The sequence below is a fragment of the Natrix helvetica genome, assembly GCF_964273705.1.
Source record: "Natrix helvetica genome assembly, chromosome: 1".
Taxonomy (NCBI): domain Eukaryota; kingdom Metazoa; phylum Chordata; class Lepidosauria; order Squamata; family Natricidae; genus Natrix; species Natrix helvetica.
Window position 1 is genome coordinate 60,478,566 of NC_138548.1, and position 23,300 is coordinate 60,501,865.

Below are 23,300 nucleotides of genomic sequence, written 5' to 3' on the forward strand. Positions count from 1 at the left end.
TCCAGTTCAGTTTTCCAAATCTCAAAATGAAGCTCTCACTTTCTGCGTACTGATCAGAGGAGCCCATACATCTGCATTATCATTATTGTCGTATGAAACATATGCTCTAGTCCCCATTTCAGTAGAGCATTCTGGAAGAACAAAATAAAATAGCCAAAATGCAATACCTATTTTCACAGTAAATAATATTGAGGTCCATGTTTACTCGAATAACAAACATGTGGCAGTCAATTCGGACTTCATTGATTGTAGGAGGGGGCAGGGCATGAGCAACGACAACAAGCCCCATGATTTGGCTCGGGACGGTCCGCCCATGAGACAGCGACACTCTTAGTCGTAACCTTCCTGTTATATGGATCACCTGCAAAACAACAAAGAGTCAAAGCAATTCTTTCAGCAGACAGTATAATTTCTATACAGAGCACTTAACTCTGCCAGAATTGCATTTAGACACTGCCAGTATTTGTCTTAAAACATATTAATACTGTCTGTGAACATGTCCTGAATGTTCTCTCTCATGCTAATAAAGAAAAAGAACATAATAGCTCAATGTTTCAAATGCAGCACATCTAAAAGCCAGAGGAGTTTTCAGTTACTGATGGTTAATTTTCAGAAGGACAAAATGTAATCTGAAAAGTTGAAAGAAAGATCTACTGTATAAAGGGAGGCTGGAAAAAAAATGACCCTTATTTGGAAATTATAACTCTATTCTAGTAATTCTATTGTGTTTAATAATAATTTCTAAGCTATATTTAATACACTAATAGCAAGTTAAATAAAAAATTACTGACATTTGTAAATAGGTTTTTGTGCTTTTGATCCAGCACACTGAATAATCAGGAACAAATCAGTAAGTGAAAGAGTCAAGCTATATTTAATACACTAATAGCAAGTTAAATAAAAAATTACTGACATTTGTAAATAGGTTTTTGTGCTTTTGATCCAGCACACTGAATAATCAGGAACAAATCAGTAAGTGAAAGAGTCAAATCAGGTTGAAGTTACAGAATTATAGCATCGTATTTTTGGCCTGTGAGAACATAATTTTGTTTCATCCCCATAAACTGAATATTAGGCATACGTAATAGGTATGTTTATTTATAGAGCAACCAATGGATCATAAACACGCACTCCAATTTTTATGTTTGAATGTGCCTTCAAGCCAGTATTGACTCCTGGAGATTGCCTGGACTAGTCCCTGCAATTTTCTTGGTGAGATTTCAGACTTTGTTTCCTCTTCTTGGTCTGAGAGAGTGCTTGGTCCAAGGTCACCCAGCTTTGTGCTGAATGCAGGTGGGCACAAAGAGTTTCCTGGTTTTTAACCTGGTGCCTTAACCATTACGCCAAACTTTCTCTTTTATCTTCATTTAAAATAAATAAATAAAGGAGGAATCATTATCCTGTTTCATACCTTGATTTATTACATATGAAAATACAAAACATGAGCATGGAATCAGAAGTCATACAAATGAAGTGTGGGAATCAAAGAAAGACAAGAGAACATCAGACTGGTACCATTCTCAAACATTAATTCAGTTTCAGTTCATATCACCTGCTATCCTACCCTTTGGTAGACCAATCCACTTTCACTGAGAGATGTCAACTAACGAAAGATTCTTGGTGTGAATCAACACATGGTAGTACAGGCTTTTTCAGAACCATGGAATGGAAGAAGTATTTGCAAGCCAGCGTGCTGGGTTTAAAGCAGCTAAAAGGATCTGTAAATCATGGACGGATGAGGGTTTCTAAGCAGGAATAAGGAAGTGACTGCTATAATATGGGAAATTCTGAAAAAAGATTAATAATGGGATGAATAGTGACAACCAAGTCAGTGACTAGCCTTGATTTAGGAGTTTCTTACGTAGCAGGTTGTCCCATTTTACAAATACCTACCTAATAAGCAGCAGGGTCAGAAACAGTGAGTACATCTGCAGCAAAAAAAATTAGTGGAGGTAATAGCATTGTCTTCTAAAAAGGTTTTTTTTTGAATTATTTAAATTTTCAATTTTGGAATAATATTCTGCATATTCTGCCATTTTTATTAGATAATGAAATGAATGCATACTTCCAGGTGAACATACGTATGTCAGTTGAATGATGCATTTGTTTTCTTAATGGTTGCTCCCTAACACTGACATTTGAATTCTAAAATTTATTGGGCTCCTGTGAGACTCTGAACTGGCAAAGATTCTATTTAACAACCTGGTCTTGAAAAATGCTTTATAGCCAAAGATCTTAAATGAACAGAAACTCTGTGTAAATGATACTGCCTTTAAAAATTGCCCTGAAGGGCAAGTTTTGCCATTCTGGTTCTTGTAAGGAAATAGAGCCAATATTGGTAGGAAAAGCTGCTCTACATATTTTTGTCAGGTTAATCTTTGGTCTTTCCCTAGTGCCAGAGTTTTATTGATTTTAAGTATACTTATATGATGAGATCAAATTGTGTCCACATTCAGATCCAGCTTTAAAAGTAAACACTACAGGATTGCAGCATACATGAATTTTCTCATTTATAGTTTAATATAGGCCTGCAAAATATGGAATGGTCACAATAATTATTTCATAAGTAGGATATCATGTACTTTGCTGTATTTAATGAGGACATTGGGAGAATACAATAACATTCAGGAATAAGCAAGCTGGTGCTACAGGTGTTTCAGACCAACATGGATAATGGAAGGGGTTATGGGAGTTAGACTGAAACATTATAAAGTGACAAGGTTATGCATAACATTTTTACTAGAGTTTGTCTTCACATAACTTTGTCACATGGCATGAAAAAGTTATAAAGTTCAATTAAATGAACTGAAAATCAGTGCACATGGCAAAATATGATAATATAATTTAAGACTAGTTTTGACTCTATATTCAAATTTTCAAACTATTTTCAAATGAGATTACAATAATATCTGTACAACAATTTCTGCACTGTATTAAATATGATGTTAGGGGAACCTGGGGAAATTTGCTCAAGCTATTATCTCTATTCACATATTACCACAACTATTTATATGCCAAAACTGGTAATAAATACTTTAAGGTATATAGATGCTAGTTTATATCCTGCCTTCCCTTTAGGAACTCAAATAATTCTAGAGTTTGGAAAGCTGCAGACTTCAGACCTCCTTTCTCCAATACCCTCTGTGTCTTCATGACTTCTGCTCTGATTTAGCAACATGGTATTTCCTGCTGCAACTTCCAAAGCAAATGAGCCTCTGTTTATTGGCCAAGATGCTTGTAATTTAAACTCCTTTTCTGGTGATAAAAATGTAAAAGGATGAAATAATTTATGTACTAAAAACTCATGGCTATGTAACTTAGAGGTAGGCACTAGAGATTGTCTTCTTTTTGGGAGATAGAACAATCCCATCAGAGGTAAACAAAATCAAACTTTATAAAAAGAAAGAAAAATATATTCCATTCTTTTTGATTTTAGATTTTAAGACACAGTATCTCTGTGTTTTAGAAACAAATGAATAAATGCAGAGGAAGGAAATGCAGACTTGCCATAATCAGGATTTTAGCTTAACAGAATAACAACAATATGATACAACAGGACACGCAAAGGAGATTCTCTAGGAATAGCACAAGATGGCAATGTCTGCCACAAATGGGAAAAAGTCTATTAAAGAGATTGGAACAGAAGTCAGTTTATAATTTCATAATGCAAGTGTCTACTGTACACAAATATTATAGCTTAATATTAAGAACAGTGGTGGTGCAGTGGTTAGAATGCAGTACTGCAGCCATCTATCCTTTTGAGGTTGGTAAAATGAGGACTCAGGTTGTTGGGGGCAATATGCTGACTCTGTAAAACCACTTAGAGAGGGCTGTAAAGCACTGTGAAGCGGTATATAAATCTAAGTGCTATTGCTATTAATGAATACACATTTCCTATCTTGTACAGATAGTATGAAAGAGACAAACACTAGTACAATATAATAACCTAGTATAACATCCACGGTAAATCTTTTCATCTCTTTCCAGAGATATTAGTTTTCTGCATAGAGTTTCTTTATGTCTCAATTCTTGCTGGATTTCCCATTTTTCAATGATTACAATAAATTAATTCTAAGGCTGCTCTGGAGAGGGAGAACTCCAATCTTTTACTCAACCCCAGTACTGTTTTTTCCTTTGTTGCTTCTTTCATTTCTACCTGAAGATTTCTTCATTTGTTTTAAAAGGATTCAAACTTTCTCTCTCCAAAAGAGAATGTCTAGGTATGTCTCTGTCTATATGACAAACTGCATCTCTCCCTGTTGATGTTGTTGGTACTCTTTTTACAGGTGGATTAGTTATCTGGGACTCTACACTTATAGCTTATATTTTATAACAAACATACATAGTACTTTTTCCTTCTGTTTTATCTCACAACTGTAACTCTGCAAGGTAAGTAAGACATAATGATTGGCCAAAATCTTCCTTGCAGCTTCCATGCCTGTAAGTGAATTTGGGTCTAAGCCTCCCCAGTCCTACTCTAATACTTTGACCATTTAGAATTTGAAATATATGTAGCCTGAGTTTCACAGAGGGGAAATAAAGATTTAAGGGGGGGGGGGGAGGAAGTAATTTAAAATCTATTTTTTTTCATTAAGAAGCTTCATGGGCATGAAAAAGAAAAGGTGACATTTCACTTACTTCAATTGTTAAAGAATCTTCTGTACCTCTTTAATAGCTACGCTGACCATGAATAAATCAAGACAATAACAAACAAATATCATAATTCACAATCATTCAGTATCACTCATATAAATGTGTGATTTTTGCATTTGTACTTAAATACCTTTTTCATTCTTAACTTTGCAATGAGTTGAAATCATTGGTTTATTTATTTTAGAAAAAGGAGTTTAATCTTTGTAGTTCATCCAATTAAAGACCTTTATGATGAGATGCTAATACAGAAATTGTCAGCACCATCTTCAATAAAGATTTTTTGGGAGATAGACATTTCTTTCACTGATATATTTTCAAAGTGGAATATGAATCAAGAGAAGTTGGTTGCAAATAATCGGTGCAGATTATTAATGTTGACTAGAAGCTGCAAAGCACCATTTTCCATTAGCAAGTTTTTAAACAATCAGCTGCACAGAATGTCAAAGAGAATTCAAGCTATGAAAATCAGCTTGAAACTATTATTTTTCCATAATGTTTTTAAAAAGACACCTAAATTGTTAATTAAAAAAAAACAGCAACAGTGGCACTGATAACCACAATATTTGCATTTTCATCTATTTTACTTGTATATATGAGATAATTATTGGCTAACTTTATATACAGTATAATGCATCTTCAATGACAAAGTTGCTTATGAATACTTTAACATACAGTATTTCTAGAGATGAAACTGTAAAAATACCACTAAAAACAGCCCATTGTGGTGAGTCCTCATTAAATAATGAAGACATAGTTAAAGAAGATTTACAGATGGGACATTTACAATACTATATATTTCTTCCAGCTAGGCCTAGTCAGGAATATTAAGTTATCACTATTTATTTTCAGTTTTCTGGAAATGAATTTCAAATCTGTAAATGCATGGAAACATACTTATTTTTAGTGACTAACATGAAATAAGTAAAAAACTTGAAGCACACACTTGTTTCATGAAAGTTACTATTTGCTTGAAGTGGGTTAACATCAAAAGGTAAAACGTCAAAATGCCATTTTGTATTGAAAGTCTACTATTAACCTCTTGCAAGTATGGCAATAATGCTGTTTGCAACTTAGAGTTTAATGGCAAACATATTTGAAGCATTTATTTACTCAGGGTTAGACTTTTTCTCTACTGAATCATCTCTATCTTTCTCTCTCATCTCCATCATCTACCTATTCACCCTACCTGCCTACCTACCTGCAGTGGCACAATGGTTAGAGTGAAGAACTGCAGGCTACTTCTGCTGACTGCCAGCTGCCTGCAAATCTCACCAAGCTCAACGTTGACTCAACCTTCCATCCTTCCGAGGTGGGTAAAATGAGGAACCAAATTGTTGGGGGCAATATGCTGACTCTGTAAGCCGCTTAGAGAGGGCTGTAAAGTGGTATATATAATTCTAAATGTTATTGCTATATCTATCTATCTATCTATCTATCTATCTATCTATCTATCTATCATCTATCTATCTATCTATCTATCTATCTATCTATCTATCTATCTATCTATCATCCATCCATCCATCCATCCATCCATCTATCATTTATACTCTGCCGTAAGCCTAAAACATTATTTCATTGCTAGGCTCCATTCAAAATGATGAATGTTTATTTAATTATCCAGGATGCATTATGAACAATTTAAACATTAATAGTTCATTTAAAATAATAAACATAAAATAAGCCTTGATTATACTTAAGTATCCCCCTCCAAGAGTTCTGTTTTTAATTGCTTTTGGAAAGAAGTTAAAGCAGGAGCTTCAGAAAGTGTCATAGTAAACATGTCAGAGTCATTGAGAATCAGATGTCATACCAGTTTAATAATTTATATTTGTTATTATTAACCAATATGGTTAAATTACATGGGACTCAATGGAAATAAATAGGTTGAAGAAACAATTATGTATCTCTCTTATGCTTTGGTAAAGGCTTATAAAAAATGAAGGTAATAAAATGCAGCAGTTGTAGTTGCTAACTTCATTGTCTCTTTCAATGATTTTTTGATCTGAAGATCTTTATATCCTGTTTATGAATATCGTTGTGATCGCTGGTAAGTATTTATCAATGAACAAGATGAGCAATATTTTCAGTGATCCATACATTCGCTCCAGGCCGCTTGAAAGCATTTTAAAGGTGTGAATAAGGTGAAGAAATTACCAACCCAAATCTTAAATTATATTCAAAAATCCTCTCAGGAGTTAAGCATAAACAATGGGGCTACACTACTTTGCTGCAGAGAATTGCATTTCTATTAATATTGGACTCAGATCCTGAAAAGGCATCACATCAGTAGTAGTAACTGTGAAAGGGATCTTGGAGTCCTAGTGGACAACCATTTAAATATGAGCCAGCAGTGTGCAGCAGCTGCCAAAAAAGCCAACACAGTTCTAGGCTGCATCAACAGAGGGATAGAATCAAGATCACGTGAAGTGTTAATACCACTTTATAATGCCTTGGTAAGGCCACACTTGGAATACTGCATTCAGTTTTGGTCACCACGATATAGAAAAGATGTGGAGACTCTAGAAAGAGTGCAGAGAAGAGCAACAAAGATGATTAGGGGACTGGAGACTAAAACATATGAAGAACGGTTGCAGGAACTGGGTATGTTTAGCTTAAGAGAAAGAGGGACTAGGGGAGACATGATAGCATTGTTCCAATATCTCAGGGGTTGCCACAAAGAAGAGGGAGTCAAACTATTCTCCAAGGCACCTGAGGGTAGAACAAGAAGCAATGGGTGAAAACTAATCAAGGAGAGAAGCAACTTAGAACTGAGGAGAAATTTCCTGACAGTTAGAACAATTAATCAGTGGAACAGCTTGCCTCCAGAAGTTGTGAATGCCCCAACACTGGAAGTCTTTAAGAAGATGTTGGATTGCCATGTGTCTGAAATGGTATAGGGTTTCCTGCCTAGGCAGGGGGTTGGACTAGAAGACCTCCAAGGTCCCTTCCAACTCGACTATTGTATTATTATTGTATATATGGCTAGATGGCAGGTTGATTACTGTAATTTCATTTATAGTCCATTCTGCCTTTCAGGAGGTGATATACATGGACTTCAATCTGTATTATTATTACGGTAACTCTATAAAATTGATTTGATTATTAGTTTGTGATTGAACTTAGGATAATCAATGAACTAATGTTGAATAGCAACTTGTACTCATGCTTTTGTAGCTTTATTTTGGTTTATAAGCAGTTGCACCAAGCTAGTTAATCCTTAATTGTCTCCAGACAATCCTCATTTTATTTTTGAAGGACAGTATCTGCTAGCTGCAACGTTCGTCTGTTTTGAAATGTTTCTTTTTCTATTTCATATAAAACAATTTTATAACAAAACAAAGAAAAATTATCACTTTTTGAAAATAAATGAGATGAAATTTCTGTTACAAAAACTGAATGTATATTGCAAAAACTGGATTTATGGCAATCTAATAGGCATAATAGGTATTGCCATGGCATCACATATCATACCATTTTCTTATATAACTCACTGCATGTGACACTTGAGTAATAATTCTTCACCATCACCCCAGCACATCAGATCAGACTGCTTAAAGTTTTCCTTTCAGTATTTGTTAGTAATCTTACATGCCATTTTTTTAAAAAAACCACATACCATATTTTTCTGTTTGACAACTTAAATAACAAATCTACTACCAATGCATTTATTTTTCAGATTTAAAAATATGGCTGTAAGCTTTTCTATACTGGCCCTTCTGTAAAAGTAGGTTAAGAAACTGAACACGGTCAACTTGCAATAAACATTGGTATTATTTTTTAAAGCACTGTTGGCACAAGAAGTATTCTACTGCAGATTGCTTCAAGAAAGCTCTTGGCAAGTATATCATCAGAAGGAGCAACACTTTAATATTTGCCCAGGCAGTTAAATATAAACTGACACCAGGAACCAAAGGGTAGGATCTACAAAGTAAAAATTATTTCTGTTTAACATAAGTCTCCATAACAAAGGAATCAGCATTAGGATTCATGGTTCAGAGTGCTGTTATACATAAGAAATTAAGACGATCTCAAGAATCTGTTTGATATAATACAGCAAATATAATGGTGGCTGAAGCTGCAGTCCACCAAACATTTACTCCATATATATAAAGATTGGGTTAGATCAATTTAGAACTGATGGAAGAATCTCTTTGATATGACCTCTACAAGCAGATCATGTGCAGAGAGATTTAAGATGCTGAGTATTACAAATACAAACTGATATATCTAATGGCAAGTTATTAAGGTGTCATCTTAGGGTGACTGAAACTTGTGTCTGCAAATAGATTAAGAAATCTGATTTTCTTGCAATTTAAGTTATGGCTTAAATGATTTGCATTAAAAATTACTACAGCCTCTTCACTCAGAGGCCAATTGCAAATCCTTGATGACATCATTTGGAATCCTTTTTGTTGCTAACAAATAGATGTTAACCTCAACATGCCAGAATTTGGCTGTTGCTTGATAATATTTTAGTGTCGTCCACATTGTATATCTGCAGAAAATCATAAGTATAAAAATATGCCATCATTGCCGTGGATTAATAGGTTGCAGATACTCTGTCATATAATGCTTGTTCCTGAGTTGATCTTCTAATGTGATTCCAGTGATGATATTGTAGATTTAATTTTTATCTATTTTTATTGCTTTATAATTAATAATAAAAAAGAGCAAACCCCAAAAATAATAGAGCTAGTGACACACACACATTATCAAAGAAAAAAAGGAAACAAAAAAAATGCTATAACAAAAAAGTGAAGAAAATATGACCAAAAGAAAAGAATTATAGTAGGTCATTATAACAATTATAATTACAATTCTATATATACTTGTTAATGCAAATATTGAAGAATTAATGCTTTCGAGTTCTGGTGTTGGAGAAGACACTTGAGAGTCCCTTGGATCACAAGGAGATCAAATCAATCAACCCTATAGGATATCAACTCTGTTCTTTAAGGACAGATACTGAAGCTGAAGCTCAAATATTTTGGCTACCTAATGAGAAGGAGGACTCATTGGAAAAAAACCCTGATGTTGAGAAGGATTGTGGGCAAAAGGCAAAGGGGATAGCAGGGGATAAGATGGTTAGATAGAGTCATTGACGCAATGAACATGAATTTGGGCAAACTCTGGGAGATAGTGGAGGGCAGGGCGCCTGGGCTGCTATGGTCCATTGGGTCACAATGAGTTAGACATGACTTAGCAACTGAAAAACTACATTGCAAATCTTATTTAAGATATATGCACTATATTGCCAAAAGTATTCGCTCACCCATCCAAATAATCCGAATCAGGTGTTCCAATCACTTCCATGGCTACAGGTGTATAAAATCATGTACCTAGGCATGAAGACTGTTTTTACAAACATTTGTGAAAGAATGGGTCGCTCTCAGGAGCTCAGTGAATTCCAGCGTGGAACTGTGATAGGATACCACCTGTGCAACAAATCCAGTTGTGAAATTTCCTCGCTTCTAAATATTCCACAGTCAACTGTCAACTGTATTATAAGAACGTGGAAGTGTTTAGGAACGACAGCAACTCAGCCACGAAGTGGTAGGCCACGTAAACTCATCCAACATCAGTGTGTGACCTCACAAATGCGCTTCTGGAAGAATGGTCACAAATTCCCATAAACACACTCCTAAACCTTCTGGACAGCCTTCCCAGAACAGTTTAAGCTGGGACCGATGTCATATTGAACCCAATGGATTAGGAATGGGATGTCACTTACAGTAAGTTCATATGCGAGTAAAGGCAGGTGAGCGAATACTTTTGGCAATATAGTGTATGTCTCTGATACATTTATGCAACTTTTTAAACCCACTGTATTCTGTATAAATGAGGCTATGTTACATACATATATTCATACATACATACATACATACATACATACACACACACACACACACACACACACACACACACTGGTCTTGTTGTATTCGGGTCTTTTCCCATGTAAGATTGAGATTGTCTTGGCAACGTTTTGGCGAGGTCTCACTCTCCATCTTCAGGCTGGTGTTTTCAGCTTAAAGCGTGGTCGGAGCTGCTGTCTTTCTATAAATATTGGTGTGTGTGTGTGGAATGCTGGCTTTGTTTCAGTAAGTGGATTGATTGGCTGTGTGGTTGTATCATGATTGGTAGTCAACAAACAAGCCCCACCCACCATCCAGGCTGTTACAACACAAAACAACAATGGACACACAGTCAGCACCAATCAGCACCAATTTACCAATCATGATACAACCACACAGCCTATCAATCCACTTACTGAAACAAAGCCAGCACTCCACACGCACCCACCAAGATTTATAGAAAGACGATAGCTCCGACCACACTTTAAGCCGAAAACACCAGCCTGAAGGTAGCGAGTGAGACCTCGCCGAAACGTTGCCAAGACAATCTCAATCTTACATGGCAAAAGACCCGAATACAACAAGACCAGCATACCTTCACCCGTGAAAATGAAAACAAATATCTTACCTCTACAGGGAGGAAACCTTCCTGCTCACCAGGACCTACAAGTAACTTGAAGTCCGAAGAGCCACCATCTTATGTGACCTCACATTCCTACGCAACTGCCGAGACAAAAGCCTGATCCCCACATGCTTCCAACTAAAATTCCATTCTAAAACCTCAGCCATTGAAAGGATCCTGAAAAGAACTGAATTAGCCCTAATCAGAAACAAACTCCACAGGAAAAGATTCCTACTAGACCAAACCAACTGGGACCTCCTCACTCTTCACCTCAAACTCAGCAACAAAATCACCCAGCACTCTGGGACAAATCCAAACAACTAGCCTCCTGTAGAGCCGAAATGGAAACCTCCTACAAGACAGACACACACACCAACAAACTCCGCAGACTAGAAAAACAACAGAACCCCAATGCCCCTCCACAGCAACTCATGAAACAAACAGTACACAACATATTAGACAAAACCCTCACCACAGCTGAAACCAATGTCCTTTCCAGAGGATTCAACTTTGCAATTGCCCCTAAATGCATCCCCACTGAAGACATCATATGCGGAGTTGAAGCTACACTCACCAAAATCAACCCAGATGAAGCCAATAAAATCAGACTTGCAGTCACCAATGTCCTTTGCTCCAGTAATCCACCCAGAAGCAACTTACAGCAACAGCCACACATCCAATCAATCCACTTACTGAAACAAAGCCAGCACTCAACATCCCCTCACCAAGATTTATAGAAAAACAGCAGCTCTGGCCACACTTTAAGCCAAAAACACCAGCCTGAGAATGGCGAGTGAGACCTTGCCGAAACGTTGCCAAGACGATCTCAATGTTACAAGGGAAAAGACCCGAATACAAGACCAGCATACCTAGACCTGTGAAAATCTACGAAAACAAATATATATATATATATATATATATATATATATGTATGTATGTATGTATGTATGTATGTATGTATGTATGTATGTACGTACGTACGCACGCACGCACGCATGCAGTCAGGTCTTCAATCAATTGACTAAAAGGGACCAATACTGCAGTATCAGTCTTTTGGCCATAATAAGAGCTTGGGGGTTGGGGTTAGGTTTAAGGTTGCATTAACCAGTTGTCTATACTAAGTATGTAATTCAAAAGAATATTGTACTATACTAGGTACCATGTACTATACTAGGCATGTAATTCAAGAGAAAATTATCTTCTATATATTTGTTTTTGTACGACAATTATATTTATATAATTCACTGCTTGCTCCCAATAGCATACATGATATTTATTGTTTAAGACACAGTATGTTAAAAATCGATCCTCATCATGTTAGTCCAAAGTCAAAATTCCCTGCTTCTATCTAATTTTTCTCTATCACCATCTTTTCCCCAATTTTCAGTTGGGTTTCCCCATAAAGTCAATTTGGCCTGAGAAAAAGTATCAAATCTTTTTTTAATTAAATATTAAATTCTATAACTTTCTAAATGACCTACTTATTTCCAGAGATACTAGAATTCTGCTGTGTTTAGATCCTAACACTATCCATCCAACCAAAGGTACTATATCTGTATATTCCAAAGTTGCTCAAATCAGAAAATCAGAAAAACCAGTTTATTGGCTTCCACTATTTAATGCTTGACAATATAGTAAGTGTGATGATATAGCTGCAGATTCAGAGAACTGAATCCTCCTGCATATATCGATAGATAAGAGTCATTAAACCTCACCCTTTATATTTATAACATATATTCTGAGAAGGAAATTCAGTTTATATATCTGCTTGTCTCGTATTCTCAAAACACATTCTTTGTTTAGAAAATTTCTATGGGGGTTCTTCAATTCTGAGAATATCTTTACAGAAAATTCAATTGCCAATTGTACAGATTTAATTTAACTAATCTCTATAATGTGCAACATGTTTTTATGGTTTTACTACTAAATTTTCAGCATTGAAACTCTGACATTTCATTTTCCATAAAGTCTACCTCAATTGAAGTTTGGCTCCTGCTGACCATATGGTCATATTCATGTTAGTTTTCAGCAACAATGTAAAATGATTTATCGCTGTCACCTTCTTAGATGTTTTTGAATCTAGTCTATAGTCCTGGATGGTGTCTCATCCTAGTACAAACCAGATTTGACATCACTTAGCTTAAGATCACTCAAGATGACTTAAGTGCTGCCACCTGCTGTGACTTGTATTCTTGAATCATTTATGTCAATTAGATGGACAAAGGTTGTCTAATTGTAGATTGTGTCACAGATAATAGAGCTATGAATTATCCTAAGTACAACATTCTTTTAATCCATTAAGTTCTCTACCATTGTCCTGCAACAGATTGATTCATAATCTTTGACTTTTCTAAGACTTTTTATTATATCTTTAAACTTCATTGCCCCATACTATGAAAGCAATTGCCAACTCTCTATCTCTACACAACCTGTTTAGTGTTGATAGATTTACTTTTTATGATGATGAATTCCAGCCAAGTCACTAGTATGAGTCACAATGTGCATCCAGCCAGAAGATGACTTTGACTACCATAGTTTGGTAGCACATCTTCATTTTGGTTTATCATATGTACAACTGTTTCTTAATTTCAGAACACTTAAATCTTCCTGTAAATTAGCTTAATTCATGCAAGTAATGTGTAACCTTGAAAATGAATTTCAAGATCATGTTTGAGGGTAGCCTTCATCTACATGTTCCTTATTATTCCAGTGTATAACTTAGTGCCTGCTTTCTGATGCCAAGTCATTTTCTAAAGCATTTTCTAGGTGAATGCTGGCTCATTAACACAAATCATACTCAGTTCCGATCAACATTGAAATCCAAGGGAAAAACCAACTTTTACATTTTTGATAGGATACACTTCTCTTACAAACCTCAATCTATATTTTACTTTTTATAGGAAAAGTTTGAAATTCCTTTTTAAAAATAGCAGCTTATTTTCAAGAAACCTGAAAGCTTTTGGTGCCTGAAAGCGGTAGGATTCTAATAAAGAAAACATCAGCTCTAACGCTTGCGGCTCAGAACAATTGCTCCTGCTGTTAGATCCTTTAAAGTAAACTTAAGCTTTATGTAAAGGCCCTTTCTTTATCTTCACCAATACAAACTTTTGCTGAATTGTTATAATCATATTTGGGATAAACTGTAATGTGTTTGGGGTACATGTACATATAAGAAACAATACTGCCAGACTTTCAGACTGTGGGAAGAAAAAGAGTAAATACATAAATGAAATAAATCAATACTAGATTTTCTGTGTGCCTAGGCAAAGACGTCTCCCAGAAAAAAAGCCAATATTAAATATTCTTCAGAAGTGTAATATCTCCTATTATGGGAGTCAGAAATAAAAATCTTTTACTGGTATTTGATGTAGCCTTTCCCTACCCTGATTATCTTAGGTGATTCTCAATATGGTGGACAAAAGATAGATAAAACAAACCAACAAACAAATTACATTAAAGTGTTTTCTCCATAGAAAAAAAAATGAAGTTACCTATATAGGTAATTATCTGCCATAGGCTTAGTTTTTCTCTGTGGTTCTAGATATTAAGAGGGTGTTTTTTTTTAAGAAAAGCTGAACTTTTATGTTATAATTATTCCAGCAGTGGCTCTAAAAGAAAAACGAAAGTGTCAGGCTTAAGCAAAAGACAACACAGTGAGATCCAATTGAATCCAGTTCTTTATTTGCTTACACCTAATAGACAGAATCTTGTCAGGCTAAAGCTATACATCCCTGCGACCAATTCGCTCTCACAGAGAGGGACTCCTCCGGGTGCTGTCCACTAAGCTATGCCAGAGGGCGGCGCCGAGGGGTAGGGCCTTCTCTGTGATGGGCCCAGCCCTCTGGAATGACCTCCCCCCCGACATTAGGACAACTACCGATCTCCGCTCCTTCCGCAAGAAACTCAAGACCCACCTGTTCCAACTAGCCGGCCTGGCTTGAATTATAACTACATTCTCCAATCCCCCTGGACAATTTTAAATTAATTCTGACTTTTTAGGTATTTTAATTGTTTTAATCTTACTGTGTTGTTTTAACTTATGACTATTTATTTATGTATTGTAAAATGTTTTTGTATATACCTCCTCCTTGTCATTTGTTTGTATATTTAATTGTACGCCGCCCCGAGTCCCTTTGTGGAGAGGGAGCGGCCTATAAATTGAATAAATAAATAAATAAATAAATAAATAAATAAATAAATAAATAAATAAATAAATAAATAAATAACCTTCTAACCTAATTGATATACTGTACCTTGGGAGATTCTATTGATGTGGCTAGCCTGAACCTACCGTATTTTTCAGAGTATAAGATGCACCGGAGTATAAGACGCACCAAGATTTTGAAGAAGCAAATTTTTTAAAAAAGTTTTTGCACTCTGCAGACAACCCAAAAACGGCCCGTTTTTCATGAAAATGGGCCCATTTTTTGTACAAAAAAGGGCATGCGTAGCCTTTAGGAGGCTTGTAGCGTGCTCCTAGGTGTTGGGGGGGGCAAAAATGAGCAAAAAAGGGCCCATTTGTTGTGAAAATGGGCCTGTTTTTTTGTCAAAAAAAGAACATGCATAGCCTTTAGGAGGCTTATAGAGTGCTCCTGGGGGCCAGAGGGACAAAAATGGTCTGTTTCTCACTCCCCAGCCCCCAGGAGCACTCTGGAAGCCTCCTAAAGGCTACGCACGGCCAATGTTTGCAAAGGGGGAGGGTTCAGTAGGCCAAAAATACTGTATTTAGTGTATAAGATGCACCCAGATTTTCAGCCTCTTTTTTGAGGGAAAAAGGTGCGTCTTATACTCCAAAAATATGGTATTCCTTTCTCCCTCCCTGATCCAGTTTAGGACTGTGCAGTCTCTTGCCTTGGGCCCTTCACTGGAATAGGCTGCCTTCTCCCTGGGAAGTCACAGTGCTACTCCTGACATTCCACGCACCAACTTTTTCAGCTGCACATTCCATCACAGAAGTTTCCTGGATTGCATCTGTCAAAGTTCATCTTTTGTTTCCCAGTGGTTTTGAAAGGCAAATAGATACGCATACCTGTCCTTGAATTGTAGCTGAGCGTAGCCTGACTTTTTTGAATGTACAGAAAGATTAAGAAGATGAATGAAAAGGAGACATGCTGCCATGATGGGTACTCTCAGAGAGTTATTACAACACTAGAAATAAAAACTAATTAAAACAAGATAAGGAGAAGAGAAAAAGAGACTCATCAGTACAACATTAAACAGGTACTCCTTTATTTTTATGGATCTCTGTGTTGTGAGTGAGTTAAATGTTTATTTTGTAGCAGTTTTACGTTGTATTTGGATTAGAGGAATACAAGATATCCACTATGCAAAAAGATACAGCAAGGCCTTAAATTGAGCATAATAGCAGATGCTGACTAGTGTAATGAGGAAATGAATGATCGTCAAAAATAATATGGAGTTTCCTAGTTTTGTTGTAACCTGTCTTTCCAAATACCTTTAATTTCCAGAAATAAGAAATCAAGAGAGCCAGACTTCTGCACAGCTATAGACAGACAGACAGACTTTAAACTTTGACACTGTTTGGGATTTAAATTGACTTTATGTAGGTAAGCATTTGCTGCTAAAGCAAGGACCCAACCCTATTCAATCTTCTTTCCTTTTCTTTTGCCATACCTCTCTTTCATTTCTTACTTTTTTTGAAAATTGGATTCCCAACCCTTTTCAAGAGGCAATTTCTTGAACGAATGACTATTTAATATATGAAGAGCAATCACATTAGCTGTCTTAAATTAACGAAAAGCTATTTACACTAAACTGAAACACATTTTGTTTCTCACTGGTCCTGCCCACTTTTTTTGTCTTGGCTGTGCAATGTCCACCTTTTGAATTGCGTCTGAAAGCAAACAATTTAGACCGAGTATGAATCTTGGCCAGGAAAAGGTTGTGCACTTCTGCCTTTAACCCAATCAAAATCCAGGTAATTGGTTATGGAAGAAAAGGCCCTTCAACTGCTCATAATCAACAGTTTTCATATTCTATGTGTGACTTTGGTAGGAATTTATGAGAATTTGACTTGGGAAAAGATGTAGCTGCAGGAACATCTGTTAGGGTTTGGACATTCAACTCAACAGCAGCAAAAGCTGGATAGTTCCCCAAAATATTATCACCTACAAAAGTAAGTAGGTGAATAGTTGTACTTGTTCTTTTCTGAAGTGATTAAGGATATTTTAATTAGGTATTAATCAGTAGGTGCTAGAGGTGGAATAATAGATGGAGAACACATTCTAATGGAAAAAAGTGGTTTAAAATGTCTAAATGGTTGTTTTCTCCTAGCACATTAAAACACTGTAGTGGAATACTTTGATATTGTTTCTAGGAATATTCAGTTTATTGATGGCATCTCATTTCTCTACCAACCAATTAAAAATAAAAAAAAGTTTTATTATGCTTCAATGCAAAACTTTATTTATAACATGAAATTTTATTTTTCATTTATCTAAGGATTTACTCAATAGAAATCTTTGAATTAACTTTGCTATAGATTTGTATTAATATTTGAACCTCTGGTACAGGAATATTTTTTAATACATGAACTATTGCTAAAGGAATCTATGTCCAAAGTGTAATATTCAACTTATAGTTAACTAATTCCAAAGAATTTTCCATGGAAATTACATATAATTATGTTGGAAATACCAAATTGTTTCCTGCAAATCTACAATGCTTATTTTGATAGCTCTGTGAATTACTATTACTATACAAGGACTCTGCCAATGTATATGACATGCATTTGAGAAGAATTTAGAATTAAATCAGAAGTATTTTTTCTATTTTAGGTTCTACAAGAAACTTAATTCATTAAAAAGCTTATTATATGAGTAATATAGCTAAATAAAATGTATTTTTCCACCTAATGCATGCTTGAGTAGATTTTATTCTTTAATGCGTCCCTAAATATGTTCCCCAAACTAGAGGAGTTTTTTGGTATCATAGGAACTTCAAATATAGGTTTTTAAAAACTTATTTGATAGATATACTTGATAATTAAGCCCCAGATTTCCATTGCTAAGCAAAGATGCTGTTGAGTGAGTTTTCCCCATTTTATGTCTATTTTTGCTACAGTTGTTAAAAGAATTACTGCAGTTATTAAGTGGATCACATAGTCGTTAAATGAATCCAGATGCCCCATTACTTTTGGAAGCCAACTTACATGATCACATGACCCTGGGTCATAAATACATGCCAGTTGCCAAGTGTCAGAATTTTGATCACATAACCATGGGGATGCTATAACTGTTGTAAGTGTAAAAAACTTTTTACGTCTCTTATATCAGTGCCATTGTACCTTTGAATGATCACTAGTGTGGTCATTAAATGTCTCTATATTTGACTACCTGTATATACGGGTAAAAGCTTGATTAGCATAGTAGGTCATAATCAGTGGAAGGATTCAAAATATTGTACTACTGGTTCTGTGGGCGTGGCTTGGTGGGCATGGCATGGCTTGGTGGGTGTGGCAGGGGAAGGATACTGTAAAATCACCATTCCCTCCCACTCCAGGGGAAGGTTACTGCAAAATCCCAATTTCCTCCCGATCAGCTGGGACTCGGGAGGCAGAGAATAGATGGGGCGGGGCCAGTTAGAGGTGGTATTTACTGGTTCTCCAAACTACTCAAAATTTCTGCTACCAGTTCTCCAGAACTGGTCAGAACCTGATGAATACCACCTCTGGCCATAATCCAATCAAAGTATTTGCATTCTTAGATGCAAAACCAGGGCAATCAACAACTGGAGCAAAGTCAGAAAGAACCAGCCAAAGAAATTAATCTGGAAGAACTTCTGGACTCCTCTAGATTCTAGGGAAAACAACATTTGAGAGTATGAGAGTTTGTATGTAGTATGGGTCTTGCAGATTTTAGATTTTTGAAGAATTAACAATATCTGGGCGTTGAGGAAAGACACTGTTACCGTATTTAAGTCTGTGCCAGGCAACCTCCCAATATTGCCACCAACTGTTGACTAGTGCTTAACTACTTGTCACCATTCCTTCCCTGGGGTTCGTAGGTTGCATTCTGGACTCCTCAGGGCCAATGGCTTGAAACTGATGCCTTGAATTGCAGACTTTAGGCCTTGCTTTCATTTTGAATTCCCCCTCCCTCTTCTGAGCTCTTTCTGAGCATTAATTTATGACCCAAGTAAATTAAAGGGGACATGATTCCGTATGCACGGAATCCTGTCTACATATTTGAGCAATCTGTATAGCTTTGCTCAGGGTCTGTAATAATGATTACCAAGCCCATTCATAAACAATATGTTCAAGCCAAGATGTATTCAAACAATTTAATGAACATCTGTAGGTCAGGGAAGAGGTCTGCCATTGCATTAGTGCGTCAACTGTAATGTTTTATCCCCATGGTGCAAGGATAAAGTCCCAGTAATAGTGAAGAGTTCAAAAATAGCTGACAGCTTTGCTGATTATATCACTGTTGATTTCTTTCTTTCTACATATGCACACAATTAGAAATGTGCATATGTGTTTATAATGGGCTTTAATTGCCTATTCAAGCCCAAGCCATCGACTACCAAAATACTTTAAAATACTTTGAAATATAACACAAGTAGAGTCAAAATTCTTTCCTATCCACCCTTCTGCTTTTTTGAGAAAATCCATGTCACTCACCCTTTACCAGCTCAACTCGCTGATTATGGCAGCTAAGATCCAGGGAATAAGGGAAGGATAAAGGAGGATATGCTGGTGCTGACCATAAGGATAAAAGCCCTGGTCTAGTGGAATTTTCTAGGGATGGGGGAATAAAAGGCAAGGTGGTGTCACAGCAACACACTCAGGGTTCTGCTGCTTTGTATATGTGTGTAATGTACAAAACCACCCCTTTATTTACCTTTACCTTTATTTCAATTTTTATACCGCCCCCTCTCCCCAAAGGGACTCGGGGCAGTGTACAGTCAAATAAAACAAATAAAATGGAATACAAACATACAAACATAAAAACATAGAAGAGGAGGCAATACGACACTGTACAAAGTAAAGTAGATAAAAACAATATTTCAACAATCCTAAAAATACCCAATTAAAATTACCCAGTTAAAATATATCTGCCAGGAGGTATAATAATATAATAATAATAATACCCAGTATTGCTGGGAGTCAGGCAGCATATATATTGATTGATTGATTGATTGATTGATTGATGATGATGACGATGGTGATGGTGATGCCTTGTTTGCAGTGCTATGACTGTCACTTTGCCTTTTGTGACCCACAGTGGATACTGATGACTCCTGCTAGTTTTGTTTCCCTTACTACTCATTTCCTCAGTGCAGTGGCTGGGGAGAATCATGCAACTAATGTATTGCATTAGGCTACTGCTTCTTTCAAAAACTGCATCACAAGCATATAATTTAAAATGTTCCATCCGGAAAACCAGCCAAAAATTCACATGCTTGGCTTTTTCAGTAAAGCATTAGAACATAGCCTTTTACTTTGCCTACTGTCAATCAATCTAATCATTTTTAAATTGACTAACTTTACTCTTGCTTACTTAATGTCTATCAATTGATTGTTATGCACCATACAATTTATTCTAAAACAGGCAATATTGTTTTGCCAGAGAGATTACTTTTCTTTTACCAACTTTTCTTTTTACTATTTAAAAATATGCTTCTCCAAAAATGTATTCTAAGATTAATCACATTACAATTGAAATAGAATATGATATTCTAGGAATATTGTCAATCCATTCATGTTCATGTATGTATATAGATACACCTGATTAGATTTTACTATTTAAAAGCAGAATAATACTTAGACTAATACTCACATTAAAACAATAATGAGGATTTAGTACCAAGTAATTTATAGTTTCAGTTTTGCATACCCTCTCTTTGCAAACCACTACATGTTGCCATAACATACAGATCTGCAAAGTCGAATTCAAAACCATCAATTGGGCATGTTTTCCAATGTAAATTTCTATGGGAAACAGGGCTTCTGTGAATTATAATTGTACTCATGAACAGGGAAAGAGATAGTTACACCGTGAGGGGAAGAGGAAAGTAGAAGGAAATAAGTAAGCCTCATTCTGATAATGCCTATGCTCAGTTTTGCTCCCCTTGGAATAAAGAGTTCTGTTCTGTACAATAAATACAAAATAACCATATTTAGTAAGGGACTCCAAAACCCATTAATGTCAGAAATGCTTATAACTAGTGCTTTATTTTAAAAACAATAATTTCGCTACAGGATTTAGTCAATAGATACCAATTAATAATTAAGATATTCTGCAAAATGAAAATTATCAATTTATTTCCAGTGTTGAAACTCTGCAATTAGTACTTTGCAAAAACAAAAAGCAAAAATCACAGGAAATGCTTATAGTTTAGTTCACATAACAAAAGGGCCTGAGTAATTGGAAATGGGCTTTCCTAAAAAAGAGGATTCAGCACATTGTTTATCATTGTTACGGAAGGTCTTACAGTGCATACATTCTAGGAAATCCTGTCACTGAGCCAGCAAAGAAAATAGTTGGGAACACAGGCAGCAATCCGAAGAAAAAGAATTGGTCAGGAAAGCGTTTTTTCAAAAAGGAAGGTGGCCAAAAGAGAGCGGAGTCCAAACCTCCAGTGCAGGGAGTCACACCATCACAGAAGAAATACAGACAGCATAGGAATGAGAACAGCAACCAAAAACAACAAACTGTGGACTGGATAACAAATTCGAGTCGCAAGGAAATCCCTCTTCCAGGGTCAATTTCTTAAGGCAGTGACATTGGGCAAGTGATATAATTCCTTGCACTGGCAGGTTTAAGAGGTTTCTGAGAAATTTTGAGACCTAATTTTGCTTCACTCACACTCATTGAGAGGTTTAGGTTTAGGTTTATTTGGATTTATATGCCGCCCTTCTCCAAAGGACTCAGGGCGGAGAGGACTGGAAGACTTCAGATTTGGTGGCAGAAAGGACAAAAGAAAGGATCCTTGAGAGCTACACAAGCTCAACTTTAGACAGCTTTAATCTGTCTGAATTTTGCCTACAACTAGTCAAGGCAAGAGGATCTTCTCCTTAGCAGCATTTCTCTCATTCAGCCTTTTTCTAACCCCAACTTTTCATGGCACTTTCTAGTTTGCACCCATTGTCATTTTTCCCCTGTAGCCAAGAAGGGTTTCTTTCCTTCCTTGGGCAGTTCTCTCATCTGCCTTTTCTGGACTGAGTCTCCTTTTCTTTCTTCCTCTGGGGCTTCCTCTGCCTCCTCCTGCTGTAACTTTTGCTCAAGAAGCCCTTGCCATTTACTTTGTTGTTCCACAGCCAGCTTTTCTTGATTTGCTCCTCAACTCACTTTTTCTCTTCTTTCTGAGACTATTCAGAAAATCAAATCCCCCACCCAACCCCCTTTCTGGTTCATATTCCCCAGAGAGGTAATTAAACATGTCCTTATTTTTAACAGAAAACATACTTGCCACAGAAAAGGGACTGGCTGCATGGCTGAGGTTTCTGAAGTCCTACATTGACTTGGATTCTGCCCCCGCCCCGCACTCTCTTCATTTGGTGGTCCCAATCTGCTTTTTCAACTAATGTCAACCCAAGCAGGCCTTGACTTTTTCCCCGTGAGGTCTTTATGACTACTTTCTGAATTTGCACCCTCATCCTTGAAGCTGTTTGCCACATTACTGAGCTCATTATCTTTTTGCCCAGCTCTTGCACACATAATTCAACTAAAGTCAAATTGCCACATTTGCTTTCTGTTTCCCTGCTCATCAATGGAGTTGACTTCTACTAACTCTTTTCTTGAGGCAACAGCCACACTGTGAGCATGCTGAGTTTTCCTGATTATTTCATTCTTATTTCAAATCACCTAGCATGTGTTACTTTCTGAATCTCCTGACTTTCTGGAATTAGGCTGGCCGGACTTATAGAACCACAGCTAGTCCTCAACTTATGACCACAATTGAGTCCAAAACTTATATTCCTCAGTGAGAAATCGGTTAAGTGACTTTTGTCCCATTTTACGACTTTTCTTAACTTTGTTAAGTGAATCATTGCAGTTGTTAAATTAGCAACATGGTGTCAGGCCTGCAGTTATATTCCTTTTTAGGATCTTTAGGATCTTTGGCCTGCCACACACTCTATTATTTCATTATGCTGTTTCATTAGTGTAGTAATTAGGAGGGGAATAGTAAGGAGTAGAATTGTGGAATAT

At 36.3% G+C, this 23,300-nt stretch overlaps 1 protein-coding gene across 7 annotated transcripts in view; it reads right to left on the minus strand.

Annotated features, from left to right (window-relative positions):
- The window catches only part of NPAS3 (neuronal PAS domain protein 3), a 785,079-nt gene that overhangs the window by 30,702 nt on the left and 731,077 nt on the right, over positions 1-23,300 (minus strand). For all 7 annotated transcript variants that reach the window (XM_081971246.1, XM_081971244.1, XM_081971249.1 and 4 more), the window contains one exon: positions 168-361. In XM_081971246.1, the coding sequence (XP_081827372.1) occupies positions 168-361 (194 nt within the window). The remainder of the gene's footprint in view (positions 1-167; positions 362-23,300) is intronic.